This window comes from Salmo trutta, chromosome 9, assembly GCF_901001165.1.
Source record: "Salmo trutta chromosome 9, fSalTru1.1, whole genome shotgun sequence".
In the NCBI taxonomy this organism is placed as follows: domain Eukaryota; kingdom Metazoa; phylum Chordata; class Actinopteri; order Salmoniformes; family Salmonidae; genus Salmo; species Salmo trutta.
Genome location: NC_042965.1, coordinates 9,573,921 through 9,594,352, shown reverse-complemented (window position 1 = coordinate 9,594,352; position 20,432 = coordinate 9,573,921). Strand labels below are relative to the sequence as shown.

The following is a 20,432-nucleotide window of genomic DNA, read 5'->3' as shown; positions in this document are numbered from 1 at the left end:
ATCTGCAAAGATATACAATCAGCACATATTTCTCCAAGTTCTGCTTGACACTTTTTAATCTGAGAGGAACCAATAAAAATGGTATATTTGACTAACAGTTTATTGAAATGTAACAATGTAGAAATGACTTGATGCACATATTAAATAAGTGGTCATAATCTATGAATGGAGAATTCTTTCATGACCCAAAATCAGTTGCTAGGAATACCTATTCATAGGATTCACCCCAAAGTGCATAAATAACTCCCACTTCATATTTGAATTTTCACTTAGTTTCCCATTGACACCAACTGAAAATTTGAATCAAGTGGAAGTAAGGATTTGCTCCTAAATGAAGGTCTCCGGAAAATGTCCCCATAGTTCACTGGAATTATTCTGTTATTCCTCTCACAAGCAAGGCACTTTAGACTGATTACTTGGCTAAAATATGCACGTCTTCGCCGTTTAGATATAAGACGGAGTACATAAATACAGTATCTGTATGAAAACATTGCATTTTTACAGCCAAGTGTTGCTCACATTTAAACAAGTAAAAAACTTGGACTGAATTCACAATTTCACTTGCACTCTCACTATCACACTAATGCTCAAGGAAAGACATCCTGAGGAGTGTTGTATGTAATTGTTAGATCATAGTTTTACATAAATCAAAAGGTGCTATACTTTAACTCCTTCCTCTGTGCTAACTCCACAACAAATAAATTAAAGTCGTCCATTTCAAAGAAAAAAAAAACATTTTTGGTATGACGACCATACAATAAAAATATATTTTACTTAATAAAACGTAACGTTGGCAGCCCTGTCGCTATACATATAAGTAGAATCTTCATCCTTTTGAAAAGTTATCTAGAGGAGCTTTTCTCTTGGTATAGATGCTCAACCTAAAAAGCACCCTGGACAAGAAAAACCGCACTACAAATCTGGCAGTCCGAGCATATTCTTCTAGCACATCAATCTGACCTTCCAACCTAACCCTATACATCTACTCTCAGGTCTCCTAGCCAGATCCCAGATCTGTATGTGCTTTAACCAACTAATGTCAACGATAGAGAAGTTGGCTGAAGCACATCATCTCGGACCAGTCTAGATGTCTCCTAACCTTGCAGGAGCCCTAGCTCTCCTCTAAACCAGGTTGAACTCCTTGAGGTTGTGTCTGAGGATGGTGTCTTTGACAGCAACAAAGACAAAGCGGATGTTCTCTGTGTCGGTGGCACAGGTGAAGTGGGAGTAGACAGTCTTTTCTCTGTCTGGGTTCTGCTCCTGGTACATCTTCAGGATGAACTCCCTGGCTGCTTTAGGGTCATTCTGTGGCCCTGGAAACGAAGAGCTTTAGTTATGGCGTGTGTGCCTAGAGGAGGTTGCTAGACGAACTACACTCATGATTAGTAACCTTGCCTGAGACTTGGAAATGTGTTAGCTCCCAGAACCGAATGCCTAGGCTTTAGCTCAGTGGGCTAACATGTTTTTGAGTCATGTGGCAGCCTGGGTTTGATACCAGGTTGGTCGTGTGTGTGTGTGTGTGTGTGTGTGTGTGTGTGTTAAGTAATGTGTTCACTTACTAAATCAAATTAAAGTTTATTTGTCACGTGCGCTGAATACAACAGGTGTAGACCTTACAGTGAAATGCTTATTTACAGGCTCTAACCAATAGTGCAAAAAAGGTATTAGGTGAACAATAGGTAAGTAAAGAAATAAAACAACAGTAAAAAGACAGGCTATATACAGTAGCTATACAAATCAGTATAGCGGTCACACACACACACACACAACACAAACACTACTAGAGCTTACCGGTGTATTCTGGGAAGTAGTTGACAAGGTGGGAGTGTGTGATCTTCTCCTCTAGGATGTCAGTTTTGTTGAGGAAAAGGATTACAGAAGAGCGCTGGAACCAGGGGTATGTGATGATGGTCTTGAAGAGGGCTTTGCTCTCTTCCATACGGTTCTAGGGGAAGTTGATGCACATACAGTAAGTGATGGCCCATACTCGTCGAATTTGTGAGATACATTTAACTTATGCATTTTAATGTGAGATACATTTCACTTAATAGCTCATTTTACTCATCAATTTCACACGACAGAGCGCTAGCTCAGCGAATGCGGCCTGCAAGTGTATCAGGCAAAGGCCCGGTGACTGTGCTCTGACTGACGGGAACTCACCTCGTTGTCACACTCAGCCAGCACCTGGTCGTACTCACTAAGCGCCACCAAGAAGATGATGGATGTGACGTTCTCAAAGCAGTGGATCCACTTCCTCCTCTCGGACCTCTGACCCCCCACGTCCACCATCCTGTCACAACAAGCCAATGATTGGAGCGCTGCTTATTCTATACCAATAGACAGCAGACATATTTGTTGTTTACAAGCAAACGTCTCATTCGAAGTGACGCGCGCATCAGCCAAAAAGCTCTGTAGCAGGATAGCTAACGCTGAAGTTGGGATCTTGCTAAACTTAACAGTGACTGATGACCATGAAAACATTCTCTATCCACTCCCATGTTAACACACCCCTTTCTGATTTGGAACTGCCCACGCAACTTGTCATGACACAGACAGGAAATGGGTCTGTAGTGTTTCTCGTGGCGATTGGAGAACCAAAGTGTCCCTCACCTGAAGATGACGTTTTCCATGTCGAAGGGGTACTCGATGATGCCTGTTGTAGGTACTCGGACCCTCAGGATGTCCTGCTGGGTGGGCAGGTAGGAGGGCTCTGCGATCCTGTCCATGTCACTCAGATAGCTGAACAACACATGAAGAGAAAGTTTAATGGAATGATGTGTGCTCGCCAAGAGAAGAGAAGAACAATGATACCACCACCAATGATATACACACTTTACATTGGTATACGCTGAAGAAAACCCAGCTCGAGTCCAAATATTGTCCATGTAATTAAACAGGGCTTGTTGGCAGCATATTCACATTCCAGTATGAATATTGATTTAGTTCTCTTATACGGCGTGCAGGGGAAACGTTGCAGCAGCACAGATTTCATCTTTAATTCAGGTTCATTGAACTGCAGAGTACTGTGCACCTGTCTGGTCAAGGTTGTCACGCGCACACAGAGTTGACCGAGCTAAACGGCGCCACGCGCATCATCACTGACACACAACGATCTACCCGCTTTCCTGACTCCCTGTCCTGACAAAGTCACCCCCCCATACACCCGAGACTCGAAACTACCCACAAAATGATTGAAATAGTCTTCAATGCCCCACACCCGACGCGCCAATTTGTGAAGACGCACCCACTGATGACTTCAACACAACTCTCACCTGGACACAAGAATGGGAGTCACTGGACCTGGTCTCAATAATCACCTCATCACGACCCACACACAACAGCCCCCTGGTCTCAATAATCACCGCCTCACGACCCACACACAACAGCCCCCTGGTCTCAATAATCACCTCATCACGACCCACACACAACAGCCCCCTGGTCTCAATAATCACCGCAGCACGACCCACACACACAACAGCCCCCTGGTCTCAATAATCACCTCATCACGACCCACACACAACAGCCCCCTGGTCTCAATAATCACCTCATCACGACCCACACACAACAGCCCCCTGGTCTCAATAATCACCGCATCACGACCCACACACAACAGCCCCCTGGTCTCAATAATCACTGCATCACGACCCACACACAACAGCCCCCTGGTCTCAATAATCACCTCATCGCGACCCACACACAACAGCCCCCTGGTCTCAATAATCACCGCATCACGACCCACACACAACAGCCCCCTGGTCTCAATAATCACCGCATCTCGACCCACACACAACAGCCCCCTGGTCTCTATAATCACCTCATCACGACCCACACACAACAGCCCCCTGGTCTCAATAATCACCGCATCACGACCCACACACAACAGCCCCCTGGTCTCAATAATCACCGCATCACGACCCACACACAACAGCCCCCTGGTCTCAATAATCACCTCATCACGACCCACACACAACAGCCCCCTGGTCTCAATAATCACCGCCTCACGACCCACACACAACAGCTCCCTGGTCTCAATAATCACCTCATCACGACCCACACACAACAGCCCCCTGGTCTCAATAATCACCTCATCACGACCCACACACAACAGCCCCCTGGTCTCAATAATCACCGCATCACGACCCACACACAACAGCCCCCTGGTCTCAATAATCAACGCATCACGACCCACACACAACAGCCCCCTGGTCTCAATAATCACCTCATCACGACCCACACACAACAGCCCCCTGGTCTCAATAATCACCGCAACACGACCCACACACAACAGCCCCCTGGTCTCAATAATCACCGCATCACGACCCACACACAACAGCCCCCTGGTCTCAATAATCACCGCCTCACGACCCACACACAACAGCCCCCTGGTCTCAATAATCACCTCATCACGACCCACACACAACAGCCCCCTGGTCTCAATAATCACCGCAACACGACCCACACACAACAGCCCCCTGGTCTCAATAATCACCGCATCACGACCCACACACAACAGCCCCCTGGTCTCAATAATCACCGCCTCACGACCCACACACAACAGCCCCCTGGTCTCAATAATCACCTCATCACGACCCACACACAACAGCCCCCTGGTCTCAATAATCACCGCAGCACAACCCACACACAACAGCCCCCTGGTCTCAATAATCACCGCATCACGACCCACACACAACAGCCCCCTGGTCTCAATAATCACCTCATCACGACCCACACACAACAGCCCCCTGGTCTCAATAATCACCTCATCACAACCCACACACAACAGCCCCCTGGTCTCAATAATCACCTCATCACGACCCACACACAACAGCCCCCTGGTCTCAATAATCACCGCAACACGACCCACACACAACAGCCCCCTGGTCTCAATAATCACCGCATCACAACCCACACACAACAGCCCCCTGGTCTCAATAATCACCGCCTCACGACCCACACACAACAGCCCCCTGGTCTCAATAATCACCTCATCACGACCCACACACAACAGCCCCTGGTCTCAATAATCACCTCATCACGACCCACACACAACAGCCCCCTGGTCTCAATAATCACCTCATCACGACCCACACACAACAGCCCCCTGGTCTCAATAATCACCGCATCACGACCCACACACAACAGCCCCCTGGTCTCAATAATCACCTCATCACGACCCACACACAACAGCCCCCTGGTCTCAATAATCACCGCATCACGACCCACACACAACAGCCCCCTGGTCTCAATAATCACCTCACCACGACCCACACACAACAGCCCCCTGGTCTCAACCTCCCCAGGAAGGTGTGGTCCACCATCAAAAGGTTAAAGACTACGGACCATGCCTCGCCAAACCTCCACGATAAGGAATAAAAGCTCCCTATGTGCCTGTGGGGTGGAGAAAACCATGCACTACATCCTTGAAGCCTGTCCAATCCACAAACTCAGTGGAGGCCTATTAACCCTCAACACAACAGGACTGGAAGCAACCGCTTGGCTCAGGGACTAACATTTTTTACGGCTTTGCAGTCTTACGTTATAGTGTCATTACTTTTTGGCAATAGACATGTTGTCTTTGGCTAAGGCCAAGTTACCTGACCTGTGGTTTTCCTGATCATGACCAGTTCAAGAAAAACTCCTGGCCCTATGACCTAAGTCTACTCACTATTTGGCGGAGTCAGATAGCTGGTACTCCCTGCGACGGTCGTAGCACTCCTGCACTCCACTGTCCATCCACAGGCTCCTGATGGCGTCCACGTGGCCTCTCTCCAGATCATTCACCATGTCCACCTCCACCTCACTCAACATGCTGGCATAGCCCTGGGAGGGAGGGAGCAAACAAGCTGGTTGGTGCGTGTTCCTTAGGGCACGCAACGGAAAATGCTTTAAAACACTTCACAAAGGAAAACAAAAGTCTTTGGCTCTGTGATCAGCCAGTACTGAGGTAGGGCTGAAGTGTAATGTTGCTGGGATTCTTGCCTTATTCTGGGCATCAGAGAAGGGGATGTTGAGGGTCTCCATGGCGCGGATCATGGACTGCATGGCAGTGAAGATGTTCTGGTACACCAGCTTGGTGAAGCCGCGCTTGTCCTCGTCTGAGTAGCCGGCGCCATGGATGATTCTCATCTGTTTAATGAAGGTGCTCTTCCCACTCTCTCCAGTACCTGACAGAAAGGATGGAGGAAAGAGACAGGGTTGATCACAATACAGCCCCTTACATGTGGTGTTCCCCAAGGCACTCTATTTGGCCCAGTCCTACTCCTTGCCCTCATCAATGATGCTGCATAAAAGGCTACCGACCCTGTGTGGAAATATGTCAGTGACATAAATAGACTTGAAACAAGCAAGGTGCAGCAACCATCATCAATGCAGAAGCAACTAGATACGCTCAGCACCTGGTCCACCAACAGCGACATATCAAAAGCCAAAGTACTCAATCTCATTATCCAACAGGACCTGCACAGTGCAGAGCCCGTTGTCTAGCGGTAAAGCTCCTGGCTCTAGATACAGTGTATACCTCTCCCCGCCGGAGACAGGGGTTTGATCTCTGGGTCCCCCCTTCCCAATGGTCTGTCTCCCTTTCTGATTCATTCATCATAACTGTCCCAATAAAGCATACAAAATATATAAGAATTCCAGGTCTGCTGAAGTAACAGGGAAACACTTAATGTGGTCTTCGGTGAGTTGCCAATACATGCTACTACAGCTGCAGAGGAATGAGTAGGGCCCAGGGAAGAGGAGAGGGCCAGGAGAGCAATGAGTGTCCAGCAGATAGAACAGCCGAGCCTGTGACTGTATAACCCCACCTCCGCTGCTCTATGAATCACCCGCGGTTAACTCCATCACAAAACAACCACACCAGGATGTAAACACACTGAAAAAACCATCCATCCACCCCACTACTGTAAGAACAATGAGTAGTGTGTGTGTCTAGTTGACAAGGAGACCTTAGAGCCAGGGCCTCTGTCCTTTGTATGTATCCCAGCAGCAGCAGTGCTCTAGCAGCACGGCAGCCTTCACTCCCAGCTTTTTGTTTCTGTGCCTCTGAAAATATAAATCTGGACGCATTATATCAGCACTATGGCAGGATTAGGTTGAGCCTCATCCCCCAATCACAGCACTGATACACACACACACACACACACACACACACACACACACACACACACACACACACACACACACACACACACATTATCAAATGAGTCGGGCAACAGCAACACATTAAGTGAACTGCTCCGAGGCCATAAATGATTGGCAGATTCATTGGCGAATAGAATAGTGATCTTGATCAAAAATATATTATGTGAAGACACTCGTAGACCCAAAACAGGGAAGAGCTGTAACGGAGCATGTATTAAACATAACTCTTGTTGCGACCAGATTGTTAACTTCTCTTGAAGTGGTTGAGAAATGGAAGAAAGTGACTCCAGATTGTCAGCTTAGAGGAATTCACCTGGATAGGCCCGAGGTGAAAAAGAGACGAGAGAAAGGAAAGAGAGGCGAGAAAGGGGGATGGGGAGAGAAGCATGTTCTTGAGAAGTATGCTGTTTAAAGAGGGGGCCAGCTGGGTAACAGTCTTCTCTCGTTCTGTAAACTGTTTAGCGTCGTTTCTGAGAGGAAGTCAAAGACGGGCTCATTCCTGACCACCATTTAGTCACAGTTCCTGGAGCCCCTCGGGATTTAAACATGTCAGCATAGGAATAAATGCTGCCAACACACACCAGACACCAACAGATTCAGAACACAAGTTCTTCTGTTGCTGGGTCTCCTCTGTCTTTAGTTGCTTGTGAATCCAATGCACCTCACTCAGACACCCACCTTCCAGCCAAACATTAAGCTACTCTTGGAGGACAATGGAAGTGGTCTTCAAAAATGCTTCTTACAGTGTGTTTGTACGTGTGAGAGTTGCGATGGAGGGTTTCAAAGAGACTAAAACCAAATAAGTAAGTTGTTGCTAAGGAAACTGTATTTGCAGACATCTGTACATAGGCTTTGACAAATTTGAATGAATTTGACTTTCAAAAATTAGCCAGTCAATATCCTAATGAGAACAACATGAAAACCTGTCCTCAATAAGCTGCCACATCCATCAATCAGACATAATGGGCAGGGACTTGTGCCTGACCATGACCAATCAAAGAGGTCACAGGCACTTGTGTATATTAAGTTGACCAATCAAAAGGGAGAGTTAGCATGTACAACTGTCCAAAGCAGTCAGAGGGGAGCTGGTATTGGCACTTACCCTCATGACCTATTAAACCATAGAGATACAATATCAATGTTCCATTGAATTATATTTTAAACACTGTACTGGAGAGGGCTGATCCATCATTTTGCCATTGAGATTAGAAAGTTATGGCAGTTTTCCAAATAAATACAATGAGTTATATTAATTATATTAATATACCAACTTAATTCCATCCATTAGGACCTTCACACAGAGAACAGAACAGGATTTAGCTATAGGCCTATACACCTACTATTTTATGCTAACATTAATTATGCATTCTTTCAGACCCCTACTTTTAAAAATATAATATAACACAAAGCCCACCACCCATCATCGAAGAACTTTATGATTTCCAGTTCAATTTTCCATTTGCACAAAAAATGTATTTCTCTAAAATGTTGTGCAGAAATGTGTTTACATCCCTTTAATGAGCATTTATTCTTTGTAAAGATAATCCATCCACCTGACAGGTGTGGCATATCAAGAAGCTGATTAAACAGCATGATCATTACACAAGTGCACCTTGTGCTGGGGACAATAAAAGACCACTAAAATGTGCAGTTTTGTCTCACAACAGAATTCCACAGATGTCTCAAGTTGAGGGAGCGTGCAATTAGCATGCTGGCTGCAGGAATGTCCACCTTAGCTGTTGCCAGACAATTCAATGTTAATTTCTCTACCATAGCCCGCCTCCAACATAATTGTAGAGAATTTGCCAGTACGTCCTACCGGCCCTACAAACGCAGACCATGTGTAACCACACCAGCCCAGGACCTCCACATCTGGCTTCTTCATCTGCGGGATCGTGAGACCAGCCACCTGGACAGCTGATGAAACTGTGGGTTTGCACAACTTAAGAATTTCTGCACAAACAGTCAGAAACCGTCTCAGGGAAGCTCATCTGCGTGCTCGTCGTCCTCACCAGGGTCTTGACCTGACTGCAGTTTGGCGCCGTAACCGACTTCACTGGCCAAATGCTCACCTTCAATGGCCACTGGCACGCTGGAGAAGTGTGCTCTTCACGGATTTCAACTGTACCCGACAGATGGCAGACAGGGTGTATGGTGTGGTGTGGGTGAGTGGTTGGCTGATGTCAACGTTGTGAACAGAGTGCCCCATGGTGGTGATGCGGTTATGGTATGGGCAGGCATAAGCTATGGACAACGAACACAATTGCATTTTAGCGATGGCAATTTGAATGCACAGAGATACCGTGACACAGAGATCCTGAGGTCTGTTGTTGTGCCATTCATCCGCCGCCATCACCTCATGTTTTAAAAATGTCCCAGTTCTTCCATGGCCTGCATATTCACCAGACATGTCACCCATTGAGCATGTTTCGGATGCTCTGGATTGACGTATACGACAGTGTGTTCCAGTTCCCGCCAATATCCAGCAACTTCCCACAGCCATTGAAGAGGAGTGGGACAACATTCCACAGGCCACAATCAACAGCCTGATCAACTCTATGCAAAGGAGATGTCACTCTGCATGAAGCAAATGGTGGTCCCACAAGATACTGACTGGTTTTCTGATCCACAACCTACCTTTTTTTAAGGTATCTGTGACCAACAGATGCATGGTTGTATTCCCAGTCATGTGAAATACTTAGATTAGGGCCTAATTAATGTATTTAAATTGACTGATTTCCTGTAAATCTTAGAAATTGTTGCATGTTGCATTTATATTTTTGTTCAGTATACATGCAGCATCCCATCCATGCAGAAAACCCTTGATTTGACCATTTCTATTGGCCATTGCCTTCAAAAATATATAGTAGATGATTGTTGATGATGAATTATACTCTGGAAACTGTTCACTCTCAGTGATTCCTGATCTTGTGTCAAAAAAATTAACACCGGGAAGATAAAGTTGGTAATTATTTGGCTACCAACCCATAGGTCACCCAGCATCACTAAAGGGCAAAGTGTGTGAACTGATCATTGTATTTAAAGAAAAACTAACATTGTTGGACCTGCAGTTAAAAAGAGCTAGCCTGACTACCCATCCACAAACGCCACACCTACTAGCCTTTCTTATGGAGTGATTGCTAGAGCAGAAGAATACAATTCAGAATGAGTCTTCAGGCAAAAAAATGGGCTGCATAAGAACCTACATTTGTGTGTGTGCACGATCTTGCATGCGTGTGTGTTACTGTGATGGCCAATCTGTTGGGCAAAGAGAAGTGTGTGTGTGTGTATGTGTGGTGTGAGGGTGAGGGAGGGTGATGCTCTGTAGACTGTCAGAGGTTCTGTCTGTGGTTGTTTGGACATGTTTATCGGCTCTCTCAGCTCCTCTCTGCAGACCCCATCACACACTCTCGCTGCTAGCATTCCTCTCCGAGTCCTACTGCAAGAACACCACGTCCTCACACACTACCAGCCTGAGCTGGTTCAACAAATATGTTGTATGAATGTACAGTGCATTCAGAAAGTATTCAGACCCCTTCCCTTTTTCCACATTTTGTTACGTCACAGCTTCATTCTAAAATGGATTCAATTAATTGTTTTCCTCATCAATCTACACACAATACTCCATAATGACAAAGTGAAAACAGGTTTAAAAAAACAAGAGAAACCTTATTTACAGACTTTGCTATGAGACTCGAAATTGAGCTCAGGTGCATCTCGTTTTCATTGATCATCCTTGAGATGTTTATTGGAGTCCACCTGTGGTAAATTCAATTCATTGGACATGAATTGGAAAGGTAGACACCTGTCTATAAAAGGTCCCATAGTTGACAGTGTATGTCAGAGCAAAAACCAAGCCATGAGGTCCAAGGAATTGTCTGTAGAGGTCAGAGACAGGATTGTGTTGAGGCACAGCATTGAAGGTCCCCAAGAACACAGTGGCCTTCATCATTCTTAAATGGAAGACGTTTGGAAGACGTTTGGAAGACTCTTCCTAGAGCTGGCTGCCCGGCCAAACTGAGCAATCGGGAGAGAAGGGCTTTGGTCATCTCCAGAGTTCCTCTGTGGAGATGGCAGAACCTTCCAGAAGGACAACCATCCCTGCAGCACTCCACCAATCAGGCCTTTATGGTAGAGTGGCCAGACGGAAGCCACTCCTCAGTAAAAGGCACATGACAGCCCACTTTAAGTTTGCCAAAAGGCACCTAAAGGACTCTCAGACCATAAGTGGATAAGAGCGTCTGCTAAATGACTTAAATGTAAATGTAAATAAGAAACAAGATTCTCTGATCTGATGAATCCAAGATTGAACTCTTTACCCTGAATGCCAAGCATCACGTCTGGAGGAAACCTGGCACCATCCCTATGGTCAATAATGGAGGTTAGTTAGCACAGTGTCCAAACCTGGCACAATCTCCTTCACCAAAATCCAGACAGCTTATGTTCTGAAAGAGCTGCAAATTCCCAAACTGTTATATACCTATATCCATCCTGCCCTGCCTTTCTAAAATCTTTGAATGTTAACAAACAGATCACTGACCATTTCGAATCCCACCGTACCTTCTCCACTATGTAATCTGGTTTCCGAGCTGGTCATGGGTGCACCTCAGCCACACTCAAGGTCCTAAACGATAACATAACCGCCATCGATAAAAGACTGTGCAGCTGTCTTCATCGACCTGGCCAAGGCTTTCGACTCTGTCAATCACCGCATTCTTATCGGCAGACTCAATAGCCCTGACTGCCTCGCCTGGTTCACCAACTACTTCTCAGATAGAGTTCAGTGTGTCAAATCTGAGGGCCTGTTGTCCGGACCTCTGGCAGTCTCTATGGGGGTGCCACAGTGTTCAATTCTCGGGCCGACTCTCTTCTCTGTATATATCAATGATGTCGCTCTTGCTGCTGGTGAGTCTCTGATCCACCTCTACGCAGACGACACCATTCTGTATACATATGGCCCTTCTTTGGACACTGTGCTAACAAACCTCCAAACGAGCTTCAATGCCATACAACACTCCTTCCGTGGCCTCCAAATGCTTTAAAATGCTAGTAAAACTAAGTGCATGCTCTTCAACCGATTGCTGCCCGCAACCGCCAGCCCGACTAACATCACTACTCTGGATGGTTCTGACTTAGATTACGTGGACAACTACAAATACCTAGGTGTCTAGTTAGACTGTAAACTCTCTTTCCAGACTCATATTAAACATCTCCAATCCAAAATTAAATCTAGAATTGGCTTCCTATTTCACAACAAAGCCTCTTTCACGCATGCTGCCAAACATACCCTCGAAAAACTGATTATCCTACCGATCCTTGACTTCGGCAATGTAATTTACAAAATAGCCTCCAACACTCTACTCAGCAAACTGGATGTAGTCTATCACAGTGCCATCCGTTTTGTCACCAAAGCCCCATATACTACCCACCACTGCGGCCTGTTTGCTCTTGTCGGCTGGCCCTCACTACATATTTGTCGCCAAACCCACTGGCTCCAGGTCATCTATAAGTCTTTGCTTGGTAAAGCCCTGCCTTATCTCAGCTCACTGGTCACCATAGCAACACCCACCTGTAGCACGCGCTCCAGCAGGTATATTTCACTGGTCATCCCTAAATCTGAACACTTCCTTTGGCCGCCTTTCCTTCCAGTTCTCTGCTGCCAATGACTGGAACGAATTGCAAAAATCACTGAAGCCTTATTACATTTTAGTAATTTAGCAGACACTCTTATCCAGAGCGACTTACAGTAGTGAATACATACATTTCATACTTTTTTTTTTGTACTGGCCCCCCGTGGGAATTGAACCCACAACCCTGGCGTTGCACACACCATGCTGGCGTTGCAAACACCATGCTCTACCAACTGAGCCATAGGGAAGACATATCTCCCTCACTAACTTTAAGCATCAGCTGTCAGAGCAGCTTATCGATCACTGTACCTGTACACAGCCAATCTGTAAATAGCACACCCAACTACCTCATCCCCATATTATTACTTACCCTCTTGCTCTTTTGCACCCCAGTATCTCTATTTGCACATCATCATCTGCACATCTATCACTCCAGTGTTAATGCTAAATTGTAATTATTTTGCCTCTATGGCCTATTTATTGACTTACCTCCCTACTCTTCTACATTTGCACACACTGTACATAGATTTTTCTATTGTGTTATTGACTGTACGTTTGTTTATGTGTAACTCTGAGTTGTTGTTTTTGTAGCAGTGCTTTGCTTTATCTTGCCCAGGTCACAGTTGTAAATGAGAACTTGTTCTCAACTGGCCTACCTGGTTAAATAAAGGTGAAATAAAAAAATGAAATGGTGGTGGCAGCATCATGCTGTGGGGATATTTTTCAGCGGCAGGGACTGGGAGATTGAGGGAACGAGAGAAAAGTACAGAGAGATCCTTGATGAAAACTGCTCCAGAGCGTTCAGGACCTCAGACTGGGGCAAAGGTTCACCTTCGAACAGGACAGCGACCCTAAGCACACAGCCAAGACAACGCAGGAGTGGCTTGGGGACAAGTCTCTGAATGTCCTTGAGTGGCCCAGCCAGAGCCCGGACTTGAACCCGATCGAACATCTCTGGAGAGACATGAAAATAGCTGTGCAGCGATGCTCACCATCCAACCTGACAGAGCTTGAGAGGATCTGCAGAGAAGAATGGGAGAAACTTCCCAAATTCAGGTGTGCCAAGCTTGTAGCGTCATACCCAAGAAGACTCGAGGCTGTAATCGCTGCCAAAGGTGCTTCAACAAAGTACTGAGTAAAGGGTCTGAATACTTATGTAAACGTGATAATTCCGTTTTTTTCACAAACATTTCTGAAAACATGTTTTTGCTTTGTCATAATGGGCTATTGTGTGTAGATTCATGATGGGAAAAACAAACTATTTAATACATTTTAGAATAAGGCTGTAACGAAACAAAATGTTGAAAAAGTCAAGGTGTCTGAATACTTTCCGAATGCACTGTATGTTTGAGCACATCACTGTAAAATTTTCTCTGACTGAATCTCTAATATAGGATGTGAAGGCATGGTGCTGAATATGATTCAGTCTGCCAGGCAGTCTCAACAGAGAGACAAGGACCAAAGGTTAAGATTTCATAGCAATGTTTGGAGAAGCAGGCAGGAGATTTAAGGGCATTGTCCAGAAACAACCCCTAGTCCCTACCCCCTAGACAATTGTCGCGATCTGAGAGGATGTGACAGGTTTAAGCGATATGACAGTAGCTCCAACTTGCCCTCTAATAGGCTACTAGAAATGATGTTGTATGGCTTACACCTGTCCAATCCTCTCAGATATGTATAGAATTTGGGACATCTATTCTGTAACTTTACAGTGCAATTTTAAAAGCTGCCTGTGTGTTTGCATGATAGTTCAAATCATCCGAAAGTATCTACATTTGATTTTGAAGCTCAACAAAGTCACTTAGATGATTTGTGTCACGTCCTGACCATAGAAAGCTTTTATTTTTCTATGGTAGAGTAGGTCAGGGCGTGACAGAGGGTTTTGTCTAGTTTATTTATGTCTATGTTGGTTCTAGTTTCTTTTTTCTATGTTGGGTTTTTTGTCTAGTTGATGTATTTCTATGTGGGGGTTCTAGTTGTTGTATTTCTATGTTGTTGTTTTTTGTGATGATCTCCAATTAGAGGCAGCTGGTCTTCGTTGTCTCTAATTGGGGATCATATTTAAGTGGTTGTTTTTCCCACCTGGGTTTGTGGGAGATTATTTTGAGTAAGTGTATGTTGCTCCTCTTCGTCACGGTTTGTTGTTTTGTTTATTAGTATGTCTTGCATAGTTTCACAGTTTAAATAAAATGTGGAACGAAACACACGCTGCGCCTTGGTCCCATTCTTCAGACAGTCGTGACAATTTGAACATGCTAATATCGGTTCCATGACTTGAATGGGATTTGTGCCACAAATGCTAAAACATTAGCATTTGGAAACCACACAAGGGAAACTAAACCAAAGCATGGATTTCTGGTCTACCTTGTCCATAGGCTGCTTATAGGGTAAGGAAACAAATGTCATTTTGTAATTTGAACTATCCCTTTAACATCCCGTGTTTAGAAGTTGACATGTCAGGTTATAGTTCAAAGAATTATGAATTATTTTGAAAATATATACAAAGGTAAATTATCATTTCTACAGTTTCTATCTGGTTTAAGTTCAACTTTTAGTAGTTTGTTTTAACCAAAACCAAGAACATTCTAATAGAGATTCAGCCTATTTTCTTACTACGACGGATTGAATTGGATTTCAGCCCTCATCTGGAGCGCAAGGTCACATGTTATTCCCCCTTGGTTTACACGGTGATGTAATAGTGAAATAGGGTTATTACCATACCAGTAGTACCACTGTGGTTACCACCACCAGTCCGCTTCCCTGTCTGTCTGTCTGTCTGTCTGTCTGTCTGTCTGTCTGTCTGTCTGTCTGTCTGTCTGTCTGTCTGTCTGTCTGTCTGTCTGTCTGTCTGTCTGTCTGTCTGTCTGTCTCTGCCTGCCCAGCTGGCCCCTCCCCCGCTCAGAGGAGCATTCAGCTGTGGGCATTACTGGCATTAGCTATAACCATAACCACCCAGCTTGCCCCCCTGACCACACAAACAGACACACAAACCTCCACTTCCTCATTTGTGGGAGCTAAGGTGTGAGGACAGTAGCCTACACAAAGCCCTGCTGCAGAATCTGTATAGTCTCTTACTGAAGCATGAGGAGGCAGATGCTGGTGTAAAAACAGAGGTGGTCCATTGAACCACACTCACGTGAAAAGTAAGTTACTTTGCCTGCGGTGATGCCTGATGCCCTCTGTTCACCAATGCTAACAAGCAATAGTTCAAAGTGTTACACAATACACATGGTGATCATATGTTGGTCTGGCCCAGAAACCCTGCAGTATTTACCTTTTTATCATGTGCTGAATGTCTCCTGTGAGTTTTACTGTGGGCAGTCACTGGTCTAATGATACCTTCAGGGACGTAGCGGCTCACACACTTCACTGCCTCTCACACACACACTGGACAGAAGAGCAACATCTAAGGTTTTTCCTTATAGGCCTATGTTTGTCTGCTATATGGCAAACAAAGATATTCAAGTTGTAGACATGTCTATGATACATTCTGATGTATTCTTAACATAAGATATGGCTTTTATAACGGTTTTGTGGTGTTTAACAGGTGAAGGTCTATTAGAAACATAAGATATCCAGTGTTTATGACATTTCAATAAAAGTTGTTTATATGAGAATGTGCGTTACAAGCCCTTCTTTTTTCATTCTAGACTTTTGGGGTGTGTGTGTGTGTGTGTTTGGAGCACACTTTCCAGGAGCGTTGATCAGGCAAAACTGAAATGATACTCTCGGCTGTATTTGCATGACTTTGCATGAGAAAATAACCGTGGTACACCAGCTACCTGCGACTACAAACACATCGGTGGCCAACGCCCCAAGGCAAACCACCAACATTTCGTAATTGAAAGCTTCGCAGTTAGTTATTATTAGTTGTTAGCAAAGTAAGCTATTCTATTTGTTGACAATGAAAGTGAAGCCAACACATTTTTCACCAATACAATTTAATTCACCTCTCTCGACTGGGTGCAAAGTAGCCCAATAATGTACGGTTAAGGAGCCGGAACCCTAACTCTAACTCTATAAAGGTGTGTAGTAATTTAACCTTTTGTTTTTGAAAATTATTTCTCGTCGATATGAAAGTTCAGTACCAAATGTTTCCAAAACCGTATTGCAAGTGAGGCGTATTGACATTACGGCAGACAGGTTCGTAAATACACGGTATATGTGTAACATTGCTGTCTATGAATCGGCTACTTGCAAAGGCGCCTTCTATCTGAGCAGCACAACTGTTTAGTAAGCCTTGGCAGTATATATATTTTTTAAAGTTACGCTAATAGCCTAGGCACTCACACTTTTTTTTCTAGGCTATGTTGAGAAGTTGTGCAGTGCGGACATGGAACAATGTGGAACAACTGTGCCAAGCTCAGTGAACAGCGCCAGAGCGCACCACAACCACATCCGGAGAGGGAGGGTGAAGTCTGGGTGAAGGAAATGAAATGAAAAGCAGATAAAAAAAAGGAATGTGCTCCCACATCTGCACAGCATGAGCATGGACACATTATAGACCTATTACTTAACATATGAAATGTGTTATAGTCTAACAATTATCAGAATGTATTAGCACGTCTACATCACTGTGATAGCCTAGACTACTGATCCTTTCCTCACCTGACTTGACACCTATGGCCAGGTGTGGTCCACCCTTTGCCTAGTAGCCAATTTAGAAACTTGGTTGTGCATCAACAGTTTTCCTCTTGTTATATCTCCTTCACTGACAGTCACTCAATTAGCCCATGTCAGTAATTTTTGGGGGATAAATGTGTCAATTTAGTCTATCTAAACTTGTAGTTAACATGAAGTACCGACTGGGCACACAGGGCACCTGCTCAGGGGCCCGGACCTCCAGGGGACCCACACTTAACATGTCATGGCAAATTGTGTAGAATTTCATAAAATGTGCTTTACAACTGCAACAATAAAAACATTATGTCAAGCAAATGTATTTGTTTACCATTTTGTTAATAAAATACTTTCCCCTCTGTACATATTAAATTCTAGTTTTTAATCCCGGTGCTGAGTTAATGTGAGTTAATGTGTAGCAGCTACAGCTAATAGGCTATGTGTTTGTAGATCGACTGAGGTGAATGAAGCTGCAGCAACCAATGTGATTGATAATGGCTGGGGTCATTTTTGCTTGTTTTTCGTTGTTCTCCAAATAGCATTTGAACGTTTTTAAATTGTATAGAAATTAAGTAAATGAGCTTCAACTTTCTTCAAATGTATTGGACCCTGGCTACAGCCCTGGCTATGCACTAAGCAGTGTGCACGTATTGACAGATGTGATAGCTCTCACCTAGTAGCAGCAGTTTGAGTTCCCTACGCGAGTCTTTCTTGTCCCGCCGCAGCTGCCTGTCAATCTCCTGATTGATTCTCTGGTTCTCCTTCTCCTCCGCCGACATACAACATCCAGCCATCATTGACGCAGTCACTGTCCAATGTCCCCTCTGTTTGCACTTACAGCAGTGGAGAAGATGGAGCAGTAGACACGGGAGTCCCAATGAAAGGCCAACCTGTCTGTCCAATTAGTTCCTCCCAGTCGGAATGCGCATAGCAAATAAATTGTTATTTTCGTTTTCCCCTTTGATCTTTCTGTCTGAAGTTCGTCTCCTTCCCAGTTGTCGGTATAGGAATACTAACCTCCTGCTCTACAGGTAACAGCTACAAGCTGTGGGTGAACGTTAGACTGGCAGTGCGCATATGTTTCCTGGCGCTTGGTCACATCCTGAACTTTATCCAAGGCAGTAGAAGGACACATCTCCACCGGGGCGGGGACGGGCGCGCCTACAGTAGATGCCTGACTGTGATATAGTTACTTACAAGGAGCCTGCAGGAAGCAGGGTCGGCTCTAGCCTTTGAGGGCCCTAAGCAAGGTTTGGTTGGGGGGCCCCCCACCTTGTACAAAATATTTTAGCACCTCCCCTGTTGATGGTGGAGAGAAGTTCATTTCCTGCAATTCTACACATTTTGCCATGGGGCATAGAGAAAATGTGGCAGTTTTAAAGCACGTTTTCTGAATTTCTACAAAATTTGTCATGAGTCGGAGGGAAACATTTAGCAGTTTTACAGCAACTTTCCTGCAATTCTAGCCATTTTGGATTGACTTATGCCATGTTAATATTGTATCTGAGTTAGAATGACTTACAAAATCAACGGGGCTCCCTGGAGGTCAGGCCCTGTGAGCTGGTAGGTCTTTGGCCATGATTACTATAAGTTTAGATAGCTGGCTAGATTAACTAACAATGTAAAAATTGGTAGATGACATGGCTAATTAAGTGACTGTCAGTGACTGACATAACAAAATAAAAACTGCTGATGAAATTACACCTGGTGTATTTTACTATTCTATCACTCAATAGTAAGTTGAGACCCCGACTCCAGTTCCTAAAATATATACACTACCGGTCAAAAGTTTTAGAACACCTACTGATTCAAGAGTTTTCTTTATTTTTACTATTTTCTACATTGTAGAATAATAGTGAAGACATCAAAACTATGAAACAACACATATGGAATCATGTAGTAACCAAAAAAGTGTTAAGCAAATCTAAATATATTTTATATTTGAGATTCTTCAAATTAACCACCCTTTGCCTTGATGACAGCTTTGCGCACTCTTGGCATTCTCTCAACCAGCTTCACCTGGAATGTTTTTCCAACAGTCTTGAAGGAGTTCTCACATATGCTGAGCACTTGTTGGCTGCTTTTCCTTCACTCTGTGGTCCGACTCAAACCATCTCAATTGGGTTGAGGTCGGGTGATTGTGGAGGCCAGGTCATCTGATGCAGCACTCCATTACTCTCCTTCTTGGTCAAATTGCCCTTACACAGCCTGGAAGTGTGTTTCGGGTCATTGTCCTGTTGAAAAATAAATGATAGCCCCACTAAGCGCAAACCAGATGGGATGGCGTATTGCTGTAGAATGCTGTGGTAGCCATGCTGGTTAAGTGTGCCTAGAATTCTAAATAAATCACAGACAGTGTCACCAGCAAAGCACCCCAGACCATCACACCTCCTCCTACATGCTTCACAGTGGGAACCACACATGCGGAGATCACCTACTCTGTGTCTGACAAAGACACGGCGGTTGGAACCAAAAATTGCAAATTTGGACTCATCAGACCAAAGGACAGATTTCCACCAGTTTAATATCCATTTCTCGTGTTTCTTGGCCAAGCAAGTCTCTTCTTATTATTTATGTCCTTTAGTAGTGGTTTAATTGTAGCAATTCGACCATGAAGGCCTGATTCACGCAGTCTCCTCTGAACAGTTGAGATATGTCTGTTACTTGAACTCTGTGAAGCATTTATTTGGGCTGCAATTTGAGGTGCAGTTAATCGCCGATTTCTAAGGCTGGTAACTCCAATGAGCTTATCCTCTGCAACAGAGGTAACTCTGGGTCTTCCATTCCTGTGGCAGTCCTCATGAGAGACAAATGTCAAGAACTTTCAAAGTTCTTGACATTTTAAAGATTGACTGACCTTCATGTCTTAAAATAATGATGGACTGTCATTTCTCTTTGCTTAATTGAGCTGTTCTTTCCATAATATGGACTTGGTCTTTTACCAAATAGGGCTATCTTCTGTATACCAACCCTAACATGTCACAACACAACTGATTGTCTCAATCGCATGAAGGAAAGAAATTCCACAAATGAACTATT

At 44.6% G+C, this 20,432-nt stretch overlaps 1 protein-coding gene across 1 annotated transcript; it reads right to left on the bottom strand.

The window, feature by feature from the left end:
• Nucleotides 1-84: 84 nt before the first annotated feature.
• LOC115199826 (guanine nucleotide-binding protein subunit alpha-14) lies at nucleotides 85-18,547 on the bottom strand. Its single transcript, XM_029762309.1, has 7 exons — nucleotides 18,067-18,547; nucleotides 5,980-6,164; nucleotides 5,666-5,820; nucleotides 2,611-2,739; nucleotides 2,161-2,290; nucleotides 1,792-1,945; nucleotides 85-1,313 (listed from the first exon to the last, which is right to left on the bottom strand). Exons 1-7 carry the CDS (start codon nucleotides 18,188-18,190, stop codon nucleotides 1,123-1,125), a joined length of 1,068 nt encoding a protein of 355 aa, XP_029618169.1. The 5' UTR covers nucleotides 18,191-18,547; the 3' UTR covers nucleotides 85-1,122.
• Between the last annotated feature and the right edge of the window lie 1,885 nt (nucleotides 18,548-20,432).